The sequence below is a fragment of the Phyllostomus hastatus genome, unplaced genomic scaffold (genome assembly GCF_019186645.2).
Source record: "Phyllostomus hastatus isolate PE091 unplaced genomic scaffold, TTU_PhHast_1.1 phas_scaffold_760, whole genome shotgun sequence".
Lineage (NCBI taxonomy): Eukaryota > Metazoa > Chordata > Mammalia > Chiroptera > Phyllostomidae > Phyllostomus > Phyllostomus hastatus.
In genome coordinates this window covers 283,642-302,269 of record NW_025334040.1, presented here as the reverse complement: position 1 = coordinate 302,269, position 18,628 = coordinate 283,642, and the positions used below count along the sequence as shown (strand labels likewise).

Sequence of the window (18,628 nt, the reverse complement as noted above, 5' to 3'; positions counted from 1 at the left end):
TTTCTAGAACTTTTCTTCGTGAGATCTCTCTTTGTGCAGGCTCAAGTAGTCGGAACAGCCTTCCAGGTTTCCAAGAAAAGGAGGACTGGCAGGTCATTTCAGTGACTTTTAAGAATTGGTTGCGGTAACTCCCGTTTGCGGAATATGTCAGTGTGCCACTGTGCAAAACATCCTGCGAACAGCCCCTGAGAGCATTTCCTGTGTGTGCCTCCATAGGGCTTGAAGGCCAGTCAGTACCCTCTGTAATGACCCCCAAAGCTATCCAGGTCCCAACTCCTGGACCCTGTGGATGTTACCTTATAAGGCAAAAGGGACTTTGCAGATGTGATTGAAGGATCTTGCAATGGAGGCTGTGATGGTTTATGTGTTGGCTTTGCTGACCAAGGGGAGAGGGCCTGGATTAAACATTATTTCTGGAAGGGTCTGTGAGCAGGTTTTCCCGATGAGATTAACACTTGAATTGGTGGACTCAGAAAAGTAGATCACCCTCCCTATGTGGGTGGGCATCATCCAGTCCACTGAGGGCCTGAACAGAATAAAAGGAAGAATTTACCCCTTTTTTGCTGTCTCCCTATTGAGCTGGGACATCACATCTCATATTGCTTTGCCCTCAGACTGGATCATCAGCTCCTCTGGTTTTCAGGTTTTCAGACTCAGACTAAATTATACCAACAGTTTTCCTGGGCCTCCAGCTTGCAGATTGTGGAACTTCTCAGTCTCTGTAATCACATGAGCCAATTCCTCATAATCATGTATGTAAGTGAGGGGAGGGAGAGAGAGGGAGAGAGAGATCTATTGGTTCAGCTCCTCTGGAGAATCCTGATTAGTACAAAGTCAAGGGACAATATCCTGGATTATCCAGTCTGCCTTAATATAATTATGTGTCCTTATAAGAAGAAGGTGCAGGCAGATTTGAGGACAAAAAAGGAGAAGGACACGGGACCATGGAGCAGAGATTGGAGTTCATGTATCTTCTAGCCAAGGAAGGCTGGCAACCTAGCAGCTGGAAGAGCAAGGAAACAGGTTCTCCCTGCAGCCTCCAGAAGGAACTAGTCCATCTGACACCTTAATTTCTGCTATTTGAAGCCCCTGGGATTTCTCAATCCTACAGAAATTTTTCTTCTTTGTGCAGTGTTTTTCCTTGCCACATTTCGGGAAGTCAGCCTGTCTTCACTTAGCCCCATGTTTCTCATCCAGCCTTCCTGTTTGATTTGGTTTTATTTAATGTTTCCTCAGCCTTGAGCCAAGAGCTGCTTCACAAGCAATTATCTTGAGTCAAGTCTGTGGCGGGGCATGCTCAATAGTCCTGAGGTGAGCATCTGGGCCACCTGGAGTGACAGGTGACACATTCCATTCTAGATGGGCTTAGAAGGAAATGGAAGGGATGAGGGGACCTGGTACTGAGCTGAGTGGAGAAGGACAGAAAATGGGAAGGAAGCAAACGGATTTCCAGCTCCTACTCTGCTGCCTTCTCTGGTGTTGGGATGCACCATGTCAGGCCACCAGGGGGCAGCCTGGGCCTGGATGTGGGGAAGGTGCCTGCTGTGGTTTATGCTGTCCCAGATGAAGTTCGAGGAGTTGCTTCCTTCTGAGCCCCTTTTATCCAAAACAGCTGTGCCCAATAAATCATCTCTTAAAACAGCTAATATGTCTAAGGTTTTGGTGTCAGACCTCAGTCTCAAACCGCAGCAAAGACAGAGGATGGAGCCATTCATGAGGAGCCATCCTAAGTGGAATAAGAGAGTTGAGGACGAAACTTACTCCCCAGCTCTGCCATTCATAGCAGGGAAATGCAGCCACTGGATCTTTGTCAGCCATCCTGGGACCTTGTATTCCCCTCTTTCCACACAACGCAGAAGGGAAGTCCTGAGGTTTCACCCTCAGGAACCTCCATGACTCCCACCCCATAAAAGGGAGGTGTCTTCCTGGCCTGGTTTCATTTCTGCATCCTGTCCTGGGCTGAGTCTAATCTTACTTATAACATGTTAAAGAGTTTAATTTGATTTAAAAATTTTTTTATTGATTGATTTGAGAGAGAGAGAAAGAGGGAGGGAGGGAGGAAGAAAGAGAGAGAGAGAAACATCGATTTGTTGTTCCACTTATTGATGTATTCATTGGTTGATTCTTGGATGTGCCCTGACTGGGTATAGAAATTGCAGCCTCAGCATATCAGTACTAATGCTTTAACAAACTGAGCTACCCAGCCAGGACAAGAGTTTAATTCTTCAGAAATCTCTTCTGTCCAGGACTGCAGGAATATCTAGACTATCAGTCAGGTCAGAGTGGGGTGAGGAGAGGCAGGTGCAGGAAGCAGATTTGCATGGAGGTGCCCTCCCTCCTCTAAAGCAGGGGGAGAGGATAAGAGAGGTCTTTGAGAGCCAGGCTCAGTGTTGGGGTCTCAGAAGGCAACACTCTTAGGGCATCTGCACCATGGCCTGGTCTCTGCTCTTCCTCACCCTCCTCACTCAGGGCTCAGGTGAGGCCTCCAGGGTGGGGACCATGGGGACATCTGGGCTGATTCTGTGTCTCCTCCTCAGACTCACATGGCTCTGCACTGAACTGAGCACTGAGTGTGTTTTTGCTCCTTTCAGGTTCCTGGGCCCAGACTCCCCTGATTCAGCCTGCCTCAGTGTCCGGGTCTCTTGGACAGTCTGTCACCATCTCCTGTGCTGGAAGCAGCAGTGATGTTGGTGGTTATAATGATGTCTCCTGGTACCAACAACAACCAGGCACAGCCCCCAAACTCCTGATATATTATACCAACAATCGGCCCTCAGGGATCCCTGATCGCTTCTCTGGCTCCAAGTCTGGCAACACGGCCTCCCTGACCATCTCTAGGCTCCAGGCTGAGGATGAGGCTGGTTATTACTGTGCTTCATATAGGAATCCTAACACTGTCCACAGTGGTGCAAGTTCATGGGGAAGTGAGACCAAAACCTCCTTTGAACTCACTCAAGTCCCTTTAATAGGAAAATCAGGCTTTCATTTGTTTATTATTTGTCATTATTTTATTTTTAAATAATTGCACACTTAAAATTTTAAAGATAATAAAAAGAAATCCTACATAACCTTTTCCTGGATTCACCACTTCTTAACACTTTACCGTATTTGATTTTCATTATATTTCCCTGTTTTTCATCTTAGCATATATGTCTATGTGTGTGTGTCTGTGTGTGTGTAAGTATAGGTATTTACACATACATAAATATACATACATGACACATGTGCATACTCATTTTCTGAGTTATTAAGCTGTATCCACCAGCACCTCATTTTAATATCTATTTTTCTAGAATTCACATCCCATAACATACAACATTTCAAGGTGTATAATAATCTTGTCATTTTTATTACACTCACAACTATGTGCACCCTTTGCACTCTATACTCCAGGGCGTTGTTATCCCCCTCAGTGTAACTCCTCATCTGTTAGTGGTCACTCCCCTCTCCCTCTTCTTTCAACCCCTCCCAACCAGTCACTTGCTTTCTGTCTCTCTGGGTTTGTCTGTGCTGGGCAGGGCACAGAGGAGGGATCACACACTGCCTGGTCTTTCGTGTTCGAATTTCCCTGTTTACCAAAGTGTTTTCAAGGCTCCTTCAGGTGGAAGCATGTATCAGGACTTCATCAGTTGGCATGGCCAAATAATATTGCATTGTATGGATAGGCCTCATTTTATTTATTCATTAATCGATTCATGGATTCTCATCAGCTTATCTGTCTCTTCTGTCACAACCCAAGGGCAGAGCGATCCTTTTCGATCTAAGGCATGAAAAATCCAAGGTTCATATCACTTCACATGAGGAAAAAAGTATAATACTCTTAGGGAAATCCAAAGGACACAGCCAAACTTCATTTTTCTCTCATTTTTAGAGCCTCCTTGTAAGGATTTCTTGCTGAGGAGCATTTTTCTTTCTTTCCATCTGTTTTTGGAGCATGTCCTGGATGAAGCAGAGAGGGCATGCAGGGGCCTGGGCCTTGGCTCCAGCTGAGCCAGGGGGCCTCGTCCTTCTGCTGGCTGTTTCTTTCTCTTTCCCAGTATCGAGTGTTCTAGCTGACTTTCCACCACCTCTGAAGGGCTAAGAGTACAAGTTTTTCACCTTCTACTTCTGGTTTGTCAACAAACTTCCTCTCTGTCTGCATTTGTTCTGAGGTCTTCTCTATGGAGCTACAGAAAGGAAAAGGAAAAGAATTTAGGTATGTTTCAGTTTATTTTCCTAAATTCCTTTGTTACTATATGCATCATTCCCAAAGAAGAGTGTGTGGGATGAACATCCACAATTTAAGAGAGAGTAATAAATAGGAACCACATCTACCCACACAAAGCATGTCCATCTGTCCCGTTCCCCAAAGAGCCACTGAGCTGGCTTCGGTGTTAACCCCACTAGCGCTTTTCTTTTCATCCCTTCCCTGTGCCTTCCTTGCTCTGTGTGCACAAATGACATAGTTTTGAAACCGCTCAGCACCTGACTTTCTTCTCATTAGAATGGGATCTTCCCAAATTGGTGTCTGGGTTCTACAGGGAAGAGAGATTTGGTGAGCCTCTCCCCAGTTCCTCCGGAGTTCTCACTGATGTCTAATTTCCTTGGCTGTCGAAATACATTTTTAGCTAGACTTCACATTATAATGATCACTAAGTACACAAGCATTAAATATCTGTGCAAGATTGTGTTGGACTTCTGATGGACACTGGCTTTAAGTTCAAGAAGACCTGGTAGATGACCATCCTCACTCTCTTGGTTTTAGTACCGGAAGTGGCACAGTGCCCGGTGGGCCCTCACCCCTGTGTCAGCCAGAATGTTGGTCACTCTATCCACTACCTTGGTCTTTCTCACAAAGTTCACACTCTTCAATTTTTTCACAATTCTTTTTCATCATATTCTTTAGTTCCCAGAAAATGGTAAGTACCTTCATGCTTTAATCATGTATGAGAGAAAGAGTGATTTGGATTGACCCAGGAGCCACTCACTGGTCAGAGCACCAGTGGGAAGGGGCGTCTTCTCTTGAAGACACAGAATAGAGCCCTGAGTGACAGCACAGCGTGGGTACAATTCAGGACAGAGGGTGCAGTGCCTGTAGGGTGTGTCTTTGTGGAGGCAACAAATAGGAGCTGGGGGAGCTAAGTTCTGGTCTTTATCTTGGGATCCATCCAACACTTGCCCCCCAAATGTATAATATGAACAGTTTTTTTACATGAATATTCTAGATGTGAGTAGGAGGGCAGGTCGCCACCAATGCCCCTCCTGTATGTCTGATTCTGAGGTGGTGCAGCCAGTTCGTTTTCAGGTGGTGGTTAGGTGTTGTGTAACGTGTGCAGTGTGCAGAAAGCCAGTAACTAGATGTTGAGTAAACAGGATTACTCTCCATATGACATTTCTGGAAAAACCATCTCTCTGTGTATCTGTTCTCCTGATACAGGAAACAATTTGCAGAAATGGCAACCTACATTTTTCTCAAGTAATACAATTTCTCTCTCTCTTTTAATTAAAAAATTTTGGTCAGATTTTTTCCTAATTTGTGAAAATGTGCCAGATGATTTTCAGTAGAAGAGTTTTCAATGTTTTGGTGTCCTCATTGTAAAATGACCCCCCGGAGTGGTATCATCACCCTAACCAGATGATGGATACTCACATTCCCACTCAACTGCCTGCAGATTTCAGGGTTAGGAGTCACACGTCTTCCACAGCCTTTTTCCCGCATATTTTATTTTTCTTAAGAAATTGTGTTTATGCAGAGAACCATCAGTATTAATTTGTACAGAGAGATAAGTGAATCGAAGTTCATTTTGTATACGTTTAATTTATGCATGTTGATTTAATTGATTAACAATGATTTTTTTTCTATTGGTCCTATTGCCTTCCAATTGATGGCATTTTGTTTCTTTTAACTGCTTCACGTGTTAATGTTTGGGCACATGTATCCAGGATATTTCAAATGACATTGAGGACACCTGGAGGGTGGAATGAGGATCCTCAATTTGCAGTAATAGGACATGGAACAGAGGTCAAGGTGGATCCTCATAAAGGTCATACATTTGCCTCTTGCAGAAAATGCCTAGACACCTGCGGTGTTCCCAGAGGGCGGTGCCATGGTGATTCTAAGAGACAAAAAGATAGATACTTCCAGTCTGTGATCCAGGCATATGTGCCCTGCCTAATGGATTTCTGAGCAGGTCATTCACTTATTATCTCTCCTGGTATCATCTCAGATTATACACATTATTGTCTAAAGTAGTGCAAAAAGTACTGCAGCACATAAACGTTGAAAACACACAAACAATATTCACAAAGCTAAAGTATCACTTCCCCAAACAGCCTTGTCCTTCTCCCTCCATCCCACAGGCCAAATTTCAGCTTCTCCCACCCTTAGTCATGAAGTCTCTTCCCTTGTTCAGTTGGAAATGTCCGACACCAGATATTAACAGTGATGGCAAAATAGTTTGCTCTGGACATTCACACACCATAGAACCCCTGTCCATTTCCTGAGGGGACATTTTTATTCTCGAAGGATCAGTTAGCTGTAATTAGAGCCATAGCACCAAACCAATGTAACTGCAGACACCCCTTAGACTAAGCACCTGTCTGTTGATGAACAGACTTTGCCTCAGGAAGGCACACAGCTCCAACGTGAGTGGTCAATGTGCACTAAGTGGGTGAGACAAGGAACATTGCCTTTTGCATGGGAGAAACCAACTTATCCAGAGGTCTCAGAGCTTGTGCCCTTAGAAAAATCCTGACCTAAGCCCCCTTCTTCTCGATCCTTTCATCTCGGAGTTGATGTCCTGCTTTCAATTACGTCATTCAGAATCGTATTGAGCTCCCTCTCCTTCAAGCAATATTTTTCCTGTGAACATTTTGAGGAGCCAGTTGGTCTCTTCTCAATGCATTTCTCTTATGCAACGCTCCTGCTGGGGTTGATTTTTTGTCTGTCCAAGGTATGGATAGGAGCAGAGCAGGGATTTCTGGCTCCCACTCAGGGGCCTTCTTTAGAACATGTCACACTGTCTATGGCTACCAGAAGTTGGTGGGGGTCTGGACTTGGGGAAGGTCCTTGCTGTGGTGTAGCCTGACCTGTATGAAATCCTAGGGGCTGTGTCCCCCTGAGCTTCTCTAAAGGGATGTGGGGGTAGGGTCCCAAATCTGTTACACCCTAATAAGTTCTTTATACAAGCTTCAGTAAGTGCACTCCAGGGCTCATACTCAGGACACAACCAATGCACAGGCAGGGGACAGAGCTGTGCATGAGAAGCCATTCCAGGAGAAGGGCCAGGGAGGTGTGAAGGAAAATGAGAGGTGCCCAGCTTTGCCTGTTGTCCCTAGAAACTGAGCATGAATCTCTCCCATCCTGCCTTCCACCTTGTCCTCACCTTCATCCTTAGGAGGAAGAAGCTGAAGTCCTAAGATTTCTCAGTGGGGCATCACAATAATCCTTGCAATAGGAAAGAAAGAGACACACAAGATTGTCTTCATCTCCTGGGCTCTGTCATGGGCTCGGCTTATCCTGATGCAAAAAGTGCAGATGAAAGGCTTTTAATCCCTCAGCTGAGCTCTCTGGCCAGTGTGCAGAATATCTAGAATGAAGGGCTGGGTCTGAGGGGCTCATGTAGGGAGAGGCAGGTGCAGGCAGCAGATTTGCATGGAGGCCCCTCCCTCCTGTGAGGCAGGGGGAAGAGATAAGAGGTAAGAGGTCTGGGGGAGCCAGGACCAAGTCTGGAGGCTCAGAAGGCAGTGTTCTGGGGGCATCTCTGCAATGGCCTGGGCTCTGCTCCTCCTCACCCTCCTCACTCAGGGCTCAGGTGAGGTCCCCCCAGGAAAGGGTTACAGGGACATCTGGGCTGATCCTTCATCTCCACTTTTGGTCTCACCTGGGCCCCAGCACTGGGCTTATCAGACTGTGTTTTCACTCTTTTCAGGTCCCTGGGCCCAGGCTGCCCTGACTCAACTTCCCTCAGTGTCTGGGGCTCTGGGACAGTCTGTCACCATCTCCTGTGCTGGAAGCAGTAATGACATTGGGCGTTATAATTACGTCTCGTGGTATCAACAGCAGCCAGGCACAGCCCCCAGACTTCTGATTTATTATGTAAATACTCGGTCCTCAGGGATCCCTGATCGCTTCTCTGGCTTCAAGTCTGGAAACAAGGCCTTCCTGATCATCTCTGGGCTCCAGCCTGAGGACGAGGCTGATTATCACTGTTTTTCTTATGTGGGCAGTGGCACTTACCACAGTGCTGCAAGTTCATGGGGAAGTGAGACAAAATCTGCCCTCTGTTTTCAGGCTCCCTCCTCGTTCTGAAGATGCTCCCTCACCCTGAGCCGAAGGGGCTCATGCAGCTTGGCCCGGAGTTCCCTTTCTTCTCATCCCCTCTCCTACCATGAAGTTCAAATGAAAACACTGTGTCATGAATTTCCAGGCTACCATGTCAGCTTCCCCTTGTCCTGTGTGTCCCTAGAGGCAAATCTCTGCCTTCATTGTCAGAGGCAGACTGAAGCACATGCCTGCTATTTTCAGGGAAATCTGACTTTAAATTTCTCCACTGACTTAAGAGTGATTGAAATAAACCTATTACACTAATGAGGTGGTGGCAATAGAATAGGCTGGACTAACAAACTCATAGAAGATTCTTGGGTTAAAAGTTTCCTTATAAGTATTTTATACACATCAGCAGGTGCAGCTTCTGCTTAACCAAGGAATGACCCTGAAAACAAGAGACTGGGTGAGTGTCAGCAACTCACATCAGAACCAGCAGGGATACTGCTGTGAATGGCCCTTTGCCAGATACTGGCAGTGAAACTGCGGACAGGGCTTTGACACCACATGATGTTGCCCGCAGGAGGTGACACTGAACCAACATAAGAGAAACTGCACCCATGTCACCAGGAATTCCTCAGTTCCCCTCTTCCCACCATTCCCGTATAAAAACTAGCCAGATGTCAGAAAAGTTAAGATGAGCTTTGAAACGAGAGTCCCTTCTCTTCCAGGTTGCTGGCACCTGAATAAAACCACTTTCCTGTACATCAGCTTTCCTCTAGAGTATTGGCTTTCGAAGCAGAGGGCAGCTGGACCTGCATTCAGTTACAGAATGACTGTCATATTGAAGTCTGCTTTCACCATGTTCTAGTCATCATAGTTCCCCATGTGGGTCTTTGTTCTGCACATCTGTTCCCAGAGCAACAGCACCCGAAAGAATATCTGAAGACCTTGCTCAAAGAAGGAGGATAAACAGAACACGTTTTTCTTTTCATTATCCCTCATCTTTGACTGATACCCCTGGACGCTGAGCTTGGAGAATGGGACTGGCAGACTCTGGTCTGTAAGAGGCTTCCTGCCCCTTGCTGGTGCCCTGTCCCCGCCCACCACCTAGACCCCTGAACCTCTGTCCTGAATGCTTCCTCGTTTGTGGACAGTCTCCTTGTTAGAATGGGCTCTCTTAAAATGGGCTCTTTGTTCCACAAGGGAAGAAACAGCAGGTTGTCCTGGTTCTTCCAGGACCTTCGTGTGTCCAGCTTCCTTGGGGAACCTGCCAGATTTCTACCTGACTCCCGTTCTGATGCACCCCTAATACTCCAACCCCTAAATATCTATGCAGGATTCTATGAACTCCTTTGAAACCAGGCTTCAATTCCAGAATGCCTGATAGGATGACCATGTCTTCCCAGTTCTAGAACTTTCCCGGACTCTACAGTGTCAATCTAGGCACTGACAGTCATTCTTGGGCAAACCAAGATGGATGTTCACCTTCCCTGATAACATTTTCTCATAATGTTTTTTGTCTTCAGTTATATTCCAATCTTGTCCCAGTTGCCTTCTTTTACCCCGCCCCCCACCCTCCAGTAAAGCACCAGTACCTCAGTCAGGTCCTTCTGAAATGGGGTACACATGTGGAGACCTGAGCAGCTGAGTCACCACACAGTGGGCAAAGGCCTCTGTTCACAGAGTCTGAAAATATGGACTCGCAGCCCCTGGTCTGTTTAAGGCTGCTCAGAGGTGGCACCTGCCCACAGGGCACATGTCCCAGGGGAGGAAGTGTGTAGGCAGTGGAGGGACAATGGAGGTGCTCACCTGTGCTGTGATCACTCAGAGCTCAGTAGGTATGGTAGGTTCCTGGGCATCTTTACAGGTGAAGACAACCTGTAGAACAGGAGGAAATGATTGCAAACCATATATCCCATGAGGGGTTAATATCCAAAGTATATCAGAAAAATACATTCCTTATGTGTTTATGACCAGAGGTAGAGTTGTCCTTGGAGCCAGGCTCTCAGGAAAGGGAGGCCCCCACCCTCCCTTGCAAATTGTACACCAGGGACACTGTCTACATTGATGTTTGCATTTTGGAGATCTGTGCCTCAGCTCCTACAGAAAGACATCCCTGGGGTGTTATCCCACATAGGGGCTTCTTTAGTTATTTTGAAGATTCACATATGATTTTAAGAGGAGGGGAAAGAATTTACAACCCAAGTTTTCTAAAGCAAATGCCAAAAACCAGGAGAGAATGGTCTCCCTTCCACTTTGACTAGGGAACATCCTCCCTCATAAGATTTTTCTTTACTATTACACCATCAAATCATATTTAGAAAATAATTCATTTTCGTGGAGTTTTGTACTAGGAAGCCAGCCATCACTGTTGTCTCATCTTTGAGTCTCTGAAGGAGTCCACACTGAGGGGCATCTCTCCTCCTTCTCACCTGCTGTCTGGACCTGCCCTGCACCTGCCCTGGACCTGCTGCAGAGGATGGTGAGGGGGGAGGGGCCTCGGCTTCACCAGAACAGCATGAGGTGGGGCTTTGCCCTTGCCCTTGGCTCTTTTTCTCTTGCAGTGACTCTGTTCAAGATTCCTGGTAAATTTGTCCCATGTCCTCCAAAAAGCCCACAGGGGTGGTTCTTTCACCTTTTCTTGTGTTTGCTCATGGGAACTTTCTGTACTTCTGCATTTATTCTGCCTCTCTGTTCTTGTTAGGAGAAAGGAAAAGAACTCCTAAATTTCTTTTATTGTAAGCATGTTGTACCTAAAGAAGGTGGCGTGAAGTGATGATGAACAATTTAGAAAGAATAACAAATGGAAGCTCCATCTACCCCCTCTACCTCTACTGACTCAGAACACAGGCATCTGTCTGACCCACAGTGACTAGTGTCCTGCATTTGGTGTTTATCCCTTCTTTGCTCTTCTCCATATTCTTTGCACCTCATTATCATCCTCAAATAATTTTTCAGTTTGAAGCAGTGAGTAGAAAGCAACAGATTACCTGATTGAAAAAGAGGACAATGCGTCTATCAGATGGGGACCCGGGGGACATTAACCTTGACAGAGGCTCAGGTGAATGTTGAGACCTTCCCTGGGAGGTTACTGTATCCCCTTCTGAAGATGACAGTCAAGACTGACGGGGAAGAGAGGGGTCCCAGAATTGGGGGTATGGCCTTACTGAGTAACAGGCAGGCACTGGGCCTCCAGCAGGAATATTGTCAGACATTTTCCCAGCTCAGTCTGTGATTGTTTCTCTGGGAGGGGGAGACAGAGGATTAGCCATTGCTGACCAGGGCATTAGTGCATGGCTCGTGCCAAGATGAACCTAGTTCACACCAGAAAGTGCAAATAAGACTCCAGGCCCAACATTCCATCATTTCAAGACAGTCCCATTGCTGTCAACACTGTAAGGATGTCAGCCTCCTCAGGAGTGAACATTGGAGTTTCTTGAGGAAGAATCTAGAACAAGATCATCTCCAGAGGGAGACTGTTGAAGGGTGCAAGGTCTCTAAAGCACAAGGCTTCTCATTACGATACCTACAGTGCCAACAATACTTGGACTCCTCTCAGTCTGGGTTCTTCCCTTTGTCCTGTGCTGAGACAGAGCTGGTCAGGGGAGGGGCCGGCAGAATGTGCTCTGTTAGCCTTAGTGCTGGTGGAAAGTGGGTCTGGGGTTTTTCTGCTTATGTGACAACTTTCACTTACTCTAATTTTTGTTTTCCTCTCTCATCACTTCCACATTCATAATCCAAGGAGGATTGCCAGGGAATAAAATCCCATTGTTGATATTTTACTAATGAATGAATGAATAGTTACAGAAGCCAAAAAAGGGTCTTGAAAAAGGTCCCTAGAGCAAAGAATTGGGTAAATTTACATTGTGGTAGTTTTTCTTTTCTCTTCTCTTTTCTTTTTTTTCTCTTTCTTTCTTTCTTTCTTTCTTTCTTTCTTTTGTTCTTTCTTTCCTTCTCTTTCATGTTTCTTGTGCTTGGGATTTGTCAAGATTCTTGACTGTAGTTTTCTTTCTGTTCCTCTGTGTCTCTCTTTCAGCATCTTCAATTTTATACGTATTAGGCAATTGAAGCAGCACTTCAAGTTGAAGTTCACAGATACCTTTTGATTTTCTTTCTTTGTTTTCTTACATTTTCCATTGTACAATTTCCTTTGCTTTGACTTTGAGGTCATTAGTCTTTTGTTTTCCAGTCTGTAGTCAATTCCATGGAGCGTAGTTCCTTTGTTTTTGTTTGCTTTTTGTGTTTCATTATATCTTCTACTTCTCAGGCTGAGACGTTCTTTATCTCCACTCATTTCCAGAGGGCGTTCCCTTATTTCTCTCATCAGCTTTTAAATAGCTGTTTTAATGTGTTTGGGGGAAAAATTCCAGCATACCTGTCATATTCGGGTTAGCGCATGATAAATATCTTTTCTAGTCAATTGAGATTTTCTTCCTGGTTCCTGTGTAATTTTGAACTCCATCCTACATATATCCACTGTTATGTTATGTTATGAAACAATATGTCTTGTTTGAAATGTTGATTTTTTTTTAAGCAGGCTTCTTGTGTTGCTGATTTCAGGCTGCCTTTTCCAAATAGCATGTACCTGGTTTTCTAAAAGCTTCCTCACTCATTATTCCAAATGCAGTTTTACTTCCCTTCATCATTTGGACACCACAGCCAACTGAGAATTTAACCGATATCTGAGGTCCATGTTCCCGCAGCCTTGGGATTGGGCGTTGACCAGCCTGTATTCGGTAACACGTGTGCATTCAATTCCTGACTTGTTTTTTCTCTACAGTCCTCTTACCAATATCCTTGTTTTCTCACATGTTTGAATTCTTTCAACACAGTGTTGGAGGTGTTTCATGGAGGAATGCCTCGATGTATGTGTTCAGTCACTTTTCATACAGCATCTAAAACTGCTCCTGCCCAGGTGTGTAGTCTACATCCTCTGTGTTCCCACAGGCTCCTGGGATGCATCTGGGGAGCAGCTCTTGCTCCTGTAGAAGTAGGTCACCTGAGACGCCAAAACGGGGATACCATGATGCAGCACCCACGTCAGGCAGAGGTAGAAGTTACCTTAAGACTTCAAGTTGTGTTATGAGTGGTGGGGGGAGAGAGAGAGAGGGAGGGAGATGGACATGGGGGAGGGAGAGGGAGAGAGAAGTGTTTTCACAGACTTCTCAGAAAACAAACTTCTGTTGTTGACATTTTACTAACAACTGAATAGTTACTGAAGCTTAAAGAAGGCTCTAGAAGAGTTTCTCCAAAAACAAGAAGTGGACTGGATGGTCCATGCTCTGTTCTTTTCCATGGTTCTTGTGCTTGGGATTGGTTCAGCTTTTTGGATCTATGGGTTCATTCTTTTTCTTTAAAACTTTCAATGTTTTTGGCCTTGAGATGTTCTGCTATTTCTTGAATTTTGGAGACTCCATTTACACATTTACAAATTCTTTTGTTATCTTACATCTCACTGATAATTTTTTAATTTTAAAAATGTGTGTTTCATTTTGAATACTTCCTGTTAAAAAGCTGTGCTCTCATAGTTGTAGAAGATTCTCTGTGATGGAAAAATGCGGTTCCTGCCATCTAGTGTGGTTTTCACTCTTAATGGGTTCATTCATTGTCTTTGTTATCTTCTGTTTCTTTACTAACACTTTCCATTGTCATTCATTTCAAGAGGGTTTTCTCTACTTAGGTCATTTTCTTAATAAGAGCTTAGTTTCTCAGTCTTCTGTCAGGTAATTCCAACATCTGAGTCATTTCTGGGTTATTATTCATTGATTTTCTTTTCTACAATTGTGGTTATCCTGTTCTTCGTATGTCTTAGTAGTTTAGGATTCTCTTCTGGATGTGTCTTCTATTATGGAATGAAACTGTCAATTTTGTTAAATGTTTTGTTGACTTTTTTATTTTAGAAGATAATCCACCATTTGGGTTTGGCCAACAAGTTCCTCCCAGCCCTCTGCAAATGGGTGTTTAAATGTCCCTTCAATTTTAAATCTCGCCAGCACTGCATTGAGCCACAAACAGTGCACCCCACCCGGTGGCCCACGTGGGAACTGGGCAGCCGGCTGCCTCTTAATTCTGCTCTGAAATCTGTCCTTGCTCTTCAGGGTCCTGTCCACACAAGCACACTTCAGAGGTGGGCCCAGGAGTTTAGGAGCAATTGAGAAGGTTGTTTTCTCAAGGTTTTTCTTACCACTTTCTCCCCAGTCCCTCGATCCTGCTTGTAGATCATCCTGCCCTTAACCAAGACCTCACCCTTCTTGTGCTCTTGAACATGTCTATCACGTGTCAGGTACAGAGACACTAAAATAGTGTCCTCAGAATAGTCACACTCTATGAAACTCCTATCCCACTTCCTGAGTAGACATTTCTGTTTCTATTGTGGGTAGAATATGTCAGCCCTGATTGGAGTCTGTACCCCAAACCCATCTTTTCCTAGAAAAGCCTCTCTGTGTGGATGGAAGAGATGTTACCTCAAGAAGGGGCAGAGCTCTGGGGTGAATTTGTTTCAATGTGCAGGATGAAAGTTTCTTACCCCCTATGACACACAGACACTTCATGAGGACAGGTCCCTGAAATGGGGCCCTTGGAGTAATCTTCACCCCATTTTCCTTTTCCAAACTCCTCAAACCCTGAAGTCCCACTCTTGCTGTTTATTAGATTATTTTCAATCTTAGTGAACTTACTCTTCTTCTTTCTGGAATACTTTTTCTCATTTCTGGAAGGCAATTGATCAGGCTAGTCCCTTCCAGCTGGGGTTGGGACTAGTCTAATGTATCACGTGTAATGATCATGTCTAATGTTTCCTCAGCTCTGAGAGGTGTGTGATGAGGTCACCTGGATCAGCACATTGGTCCTGTGGGGTAGGTCTGGACACCAGGTATGGCAGCTAACACATTTCATTCTGGAAGAAGTTGATGACAAAGTGAGAAGACAACATACAGGACCAGAAGTGTTAAGGAGCGACCTTCAACTGAGTGAATTTCAAGATCTAATCAGCTTTATTACAGGATTCAAATGTTGAGCAGTATCCCGCCCAGCAGCTGGAAGGGCTTTCCAAGGAGCATACAAACAGGACATGTTTTATAGGCAGAAAGAGGGTGGGACTAAGAAGCTAAACGAATAGATTTCTTCAGAGAAGGACACTTCTCTTTGGGGAAGGCAGGGGACTCATCAGGCAGGTGACCTGACCAGTGCTGGCCTGGAAATCCCAGACTGCTCGGGGTATAGTTCCATCCCTGGGGCAGCTGAAACTGCAATTAAGTTAGGCATTAAGTTTTGGTTTGGTGATGCAGTCTAGGAAAAGGGATTCCACTTTGGCCAGTTATTTCTTTTTTTTTTAATAGACAGAATCCAGGGGCCTGGTGCTGAGCTGACATGAGAAAGAGGGAACCTGGGAGGTGAGCAGAGCAAGGGTTTTCAGCAGCCTTCCTGGTATACTGTACAGCCTTGAAGTTTGTCCTTCCAAGGTCAGCCACGAGGGGGCAGCAAAGCCCATATTTGCGGAGGTCCTTGCTGTGCTTTACCCTGGCCTCTGTGAGGTCCCAAAGCCTGGTTCCAACTGAGGACCTCCAGAGGGAGATTTGGAAGAAGAGTGTCTCCAATCTGTACTGCAAGACAGGACCATAAGTCCCTAGGTCTCAGCCTCAGAGAAGTGCAGAGACAGAACAGGTAGGATGAAGACTCAAGCTGCTGAGGAGATAGGAAGGGAGTGAGGGATATGAACAACCACCAGCTCTTCCTTAGGTACCTGAGAGAAAAATGATTAGATTTCTTCTAACTTCAGCCCTTCTGAACCATGTCCTCACCCTTAAACAACGCAGAACAGAAAGAAAGTGCTGGGATTACGAGAGTTTTTCGCCAATTGAGCACATCGTGAAACCAGCAGTTGGAAGGATGGGAACCTTTAAAGTCAGACTGCATTTCCTGGGCACTGTCCTGAGCTCAGTCTTAGAAAATCCATGTCAAAGGGACTGAATGCCTCAGACTGGCTCTGCTCTCCAGGGATGCAAAATATGTAGAATCAAGGATCAGGTCAGAGTGTGGTGAGGAGACAGAAAAAAGAAGCAGATTTGCATGGAGGCCCCTCCCTCCTCTGAGGCAGGAAGACAGATTAAGAGAGGTCTGGGGGAGCAGGCCCAGGGTTGGGGGCTCAGAAGGCAACGTTCTTGGGGGATCACCACCATGGCCTGGACTCTGCTCCTCCTCACCCTCCTCACTCAGGGCTCAGGTGAGGCCTCCAGGAAGGGAACCATTGGGACATCTGGGCCACTACTTTGTCTCCCTGTCTGCTCTCCTGGACCCAGCACTGAACTGGGCACTGAGTGTGTTTTTCTTCTTTTCAGGTTCCTGGGCCCAGGCTGCCCTGACTCAGCCTCCCTCAGTGTCTGGGTCTCTTGGACAGTCTGTCACCCTCTCCTGTGCTGGAACCAGCAGTGATGTTGGTGGTTATAATCGTGTCTCCTGGTACCAACAACAACCGGGCACGGCCCCTAAACTCCTGATTTATGATGTCACAAAGCGGCCCTCAGGGATCCCTGATCGCTTCTCTGGCTCCAAGTCCGGCAACACGGCCTCCCTGACCATCTCTGGGCTCAAGGCTGAGGATGAGGCTGATTACTACTGTGCTTCATATTGGAATCCTAACACTCACCACAGTGGTGCAAGTTGATGAGGAAGTGAGACCAAAACCTGCCCTGAGCTCACCGGCTCCCTCCTTGCTCTGGACATGCTTCCTCATCCCTGTGCAGGGGGTTAATGCAGCATGGCCTGGAGAATTGTATTTGTACCTATTCCCATCTCCTCCTCCAAAGCTTTGAAAACACAGGGTTTGTTCTTTTCAAGGTGTTCTCCCTCACTTGAAATCCAAGAGGAAACTCTCTCTGCTTTACTGTCTTTGCATGTATTTTGTGGATCCAGAGGCCACTCATTTCTATCTCTTCATTCTAACAGCCACTGGGAGCCCTGTGCTCTGCTTGTTGGGTTCATTACCCAGAGTCCTCTGGGAAATCCCCAGTTTAAATCCCTTGGTCTCCCACACCTGTAAAGACTGGCCTGCATTCAGTTTTCAACCAATGAAGTAGGAATGAAAACGAAGTGTTCCCTCCCTCCTTCCTTTCTGTCTTCCTTCTTTTTTCTTTTTCTCTTTCATTCTTCCCTTCTGACCTCCTAATATTTACCATAACCAAGGAATGTTTGAGGTGGGAATTTGAGTGAAAGATTCTGCCTCTCTCAGAATTGCCCCTCCCCTCGGACTCCTGAGTGAATCTGCTGGGAGCAGCTCTGCACGTGAAATGTCTTCCCTTTATGATGGGATATTCCCAACTGTCTGCTTGGTTCTTTAAGATGTCTGTTGGATGTGGCTCCCTTTCCTAAGGTGTTGGGGACCGCCCTGCCTGGTCTCAGGAAGCTGTAACCCCCTCGTGACTTAGGCTGAGTGAAAGACCTCCAGACCAGGAGCCACTGAAGGAGACAAAACTTATTTCCCTGGCATGAACGGGTAACAATTCTCTTGGATAGAGAATGAATCTAAGACAGACACATTCACAAAGGAATGACAGGGACAAGACTCGAGGGGCTGTGGAAATAACGGGTGATCGACATCAATCACCAGTTTTGCCAATTCCTGAGTCCGTGAGAAATCCAAGTCTCCCAGCTTCCTTTGTCTCCTCTGCCCAACTCAGGCCCCTTGGAAGTAACAGGGGCGGTACAGTCCAGACCTGAAATGGAGGACTCCCAGGGTAATCAGGCCTTTGACATAGAATATGAAAGACCCTGTGAAATCTGCTTGCTGGAGGATGCTCTTTAATTAGAATATAAAGTCACAGGCAGGAAATAGAACTAAGCTTTAAGTCTTGAAGTCATTTTAAATGATAAAACCCCAAAATCTCTGGCTTAGGATCCCATTAGGAAATCTGCCAGCACCTTTCAAAAGCTAACTACTTGTAATTTTCAAACTATATTGGTATTCAAGAATAAAACCCTGCTTGTGCAGGGGGAGAAGGTGCTCCCCATGAGAGGGAGTGGCCATGGCACCCTCCAGGAAAGAGTGTGGCCAAGGCGCTCTCCTCACTTGAGAGAGGGTAGCCATTCTGTCCCAGTTCCCCCACAGGACCTGGTTGTCACTGTGTATGTTCTTTCTCGTGCTTTGTTGAACCATCCGCAGCATTCCCTGCTCACTGCAGGCAGGTGGGCACGCTTCACTAAGGGATCCCCAATATGATTTTCATGATGACCCAACTCATTTCTAGCTGTGATCCTGGTTACAATGAATCACGAAGTACAAATACACATAATACTCAGGCCAAGCATCCTTTGACCAATGAAGGAGGCTGAGCATAGGAGCTAGAAGACCTGGTGCAGTGACCTCATCATCCCAGCCTGTGAAAC

At 45.8% G+C, this 18,628-nt stretch overlaps 1 gene segment (V, D, J or C); it reads left to right on the top strand.

Moving 5' to 3' along the window:
• Window positions 1-2,424: 2,424 nt before the first annotated feature.
• LOC123810824 lies at window positions 2,425-16,910 on the top strand. The segment is given in 2 exon segments: window positions 2,425-2,476; window positions 16,585-16,910. Coding segments are annotated over 2 exon segments (372 nt in total).
• Window positions 16,911-18,628: the final 1,718 nt, after the last annotated feature.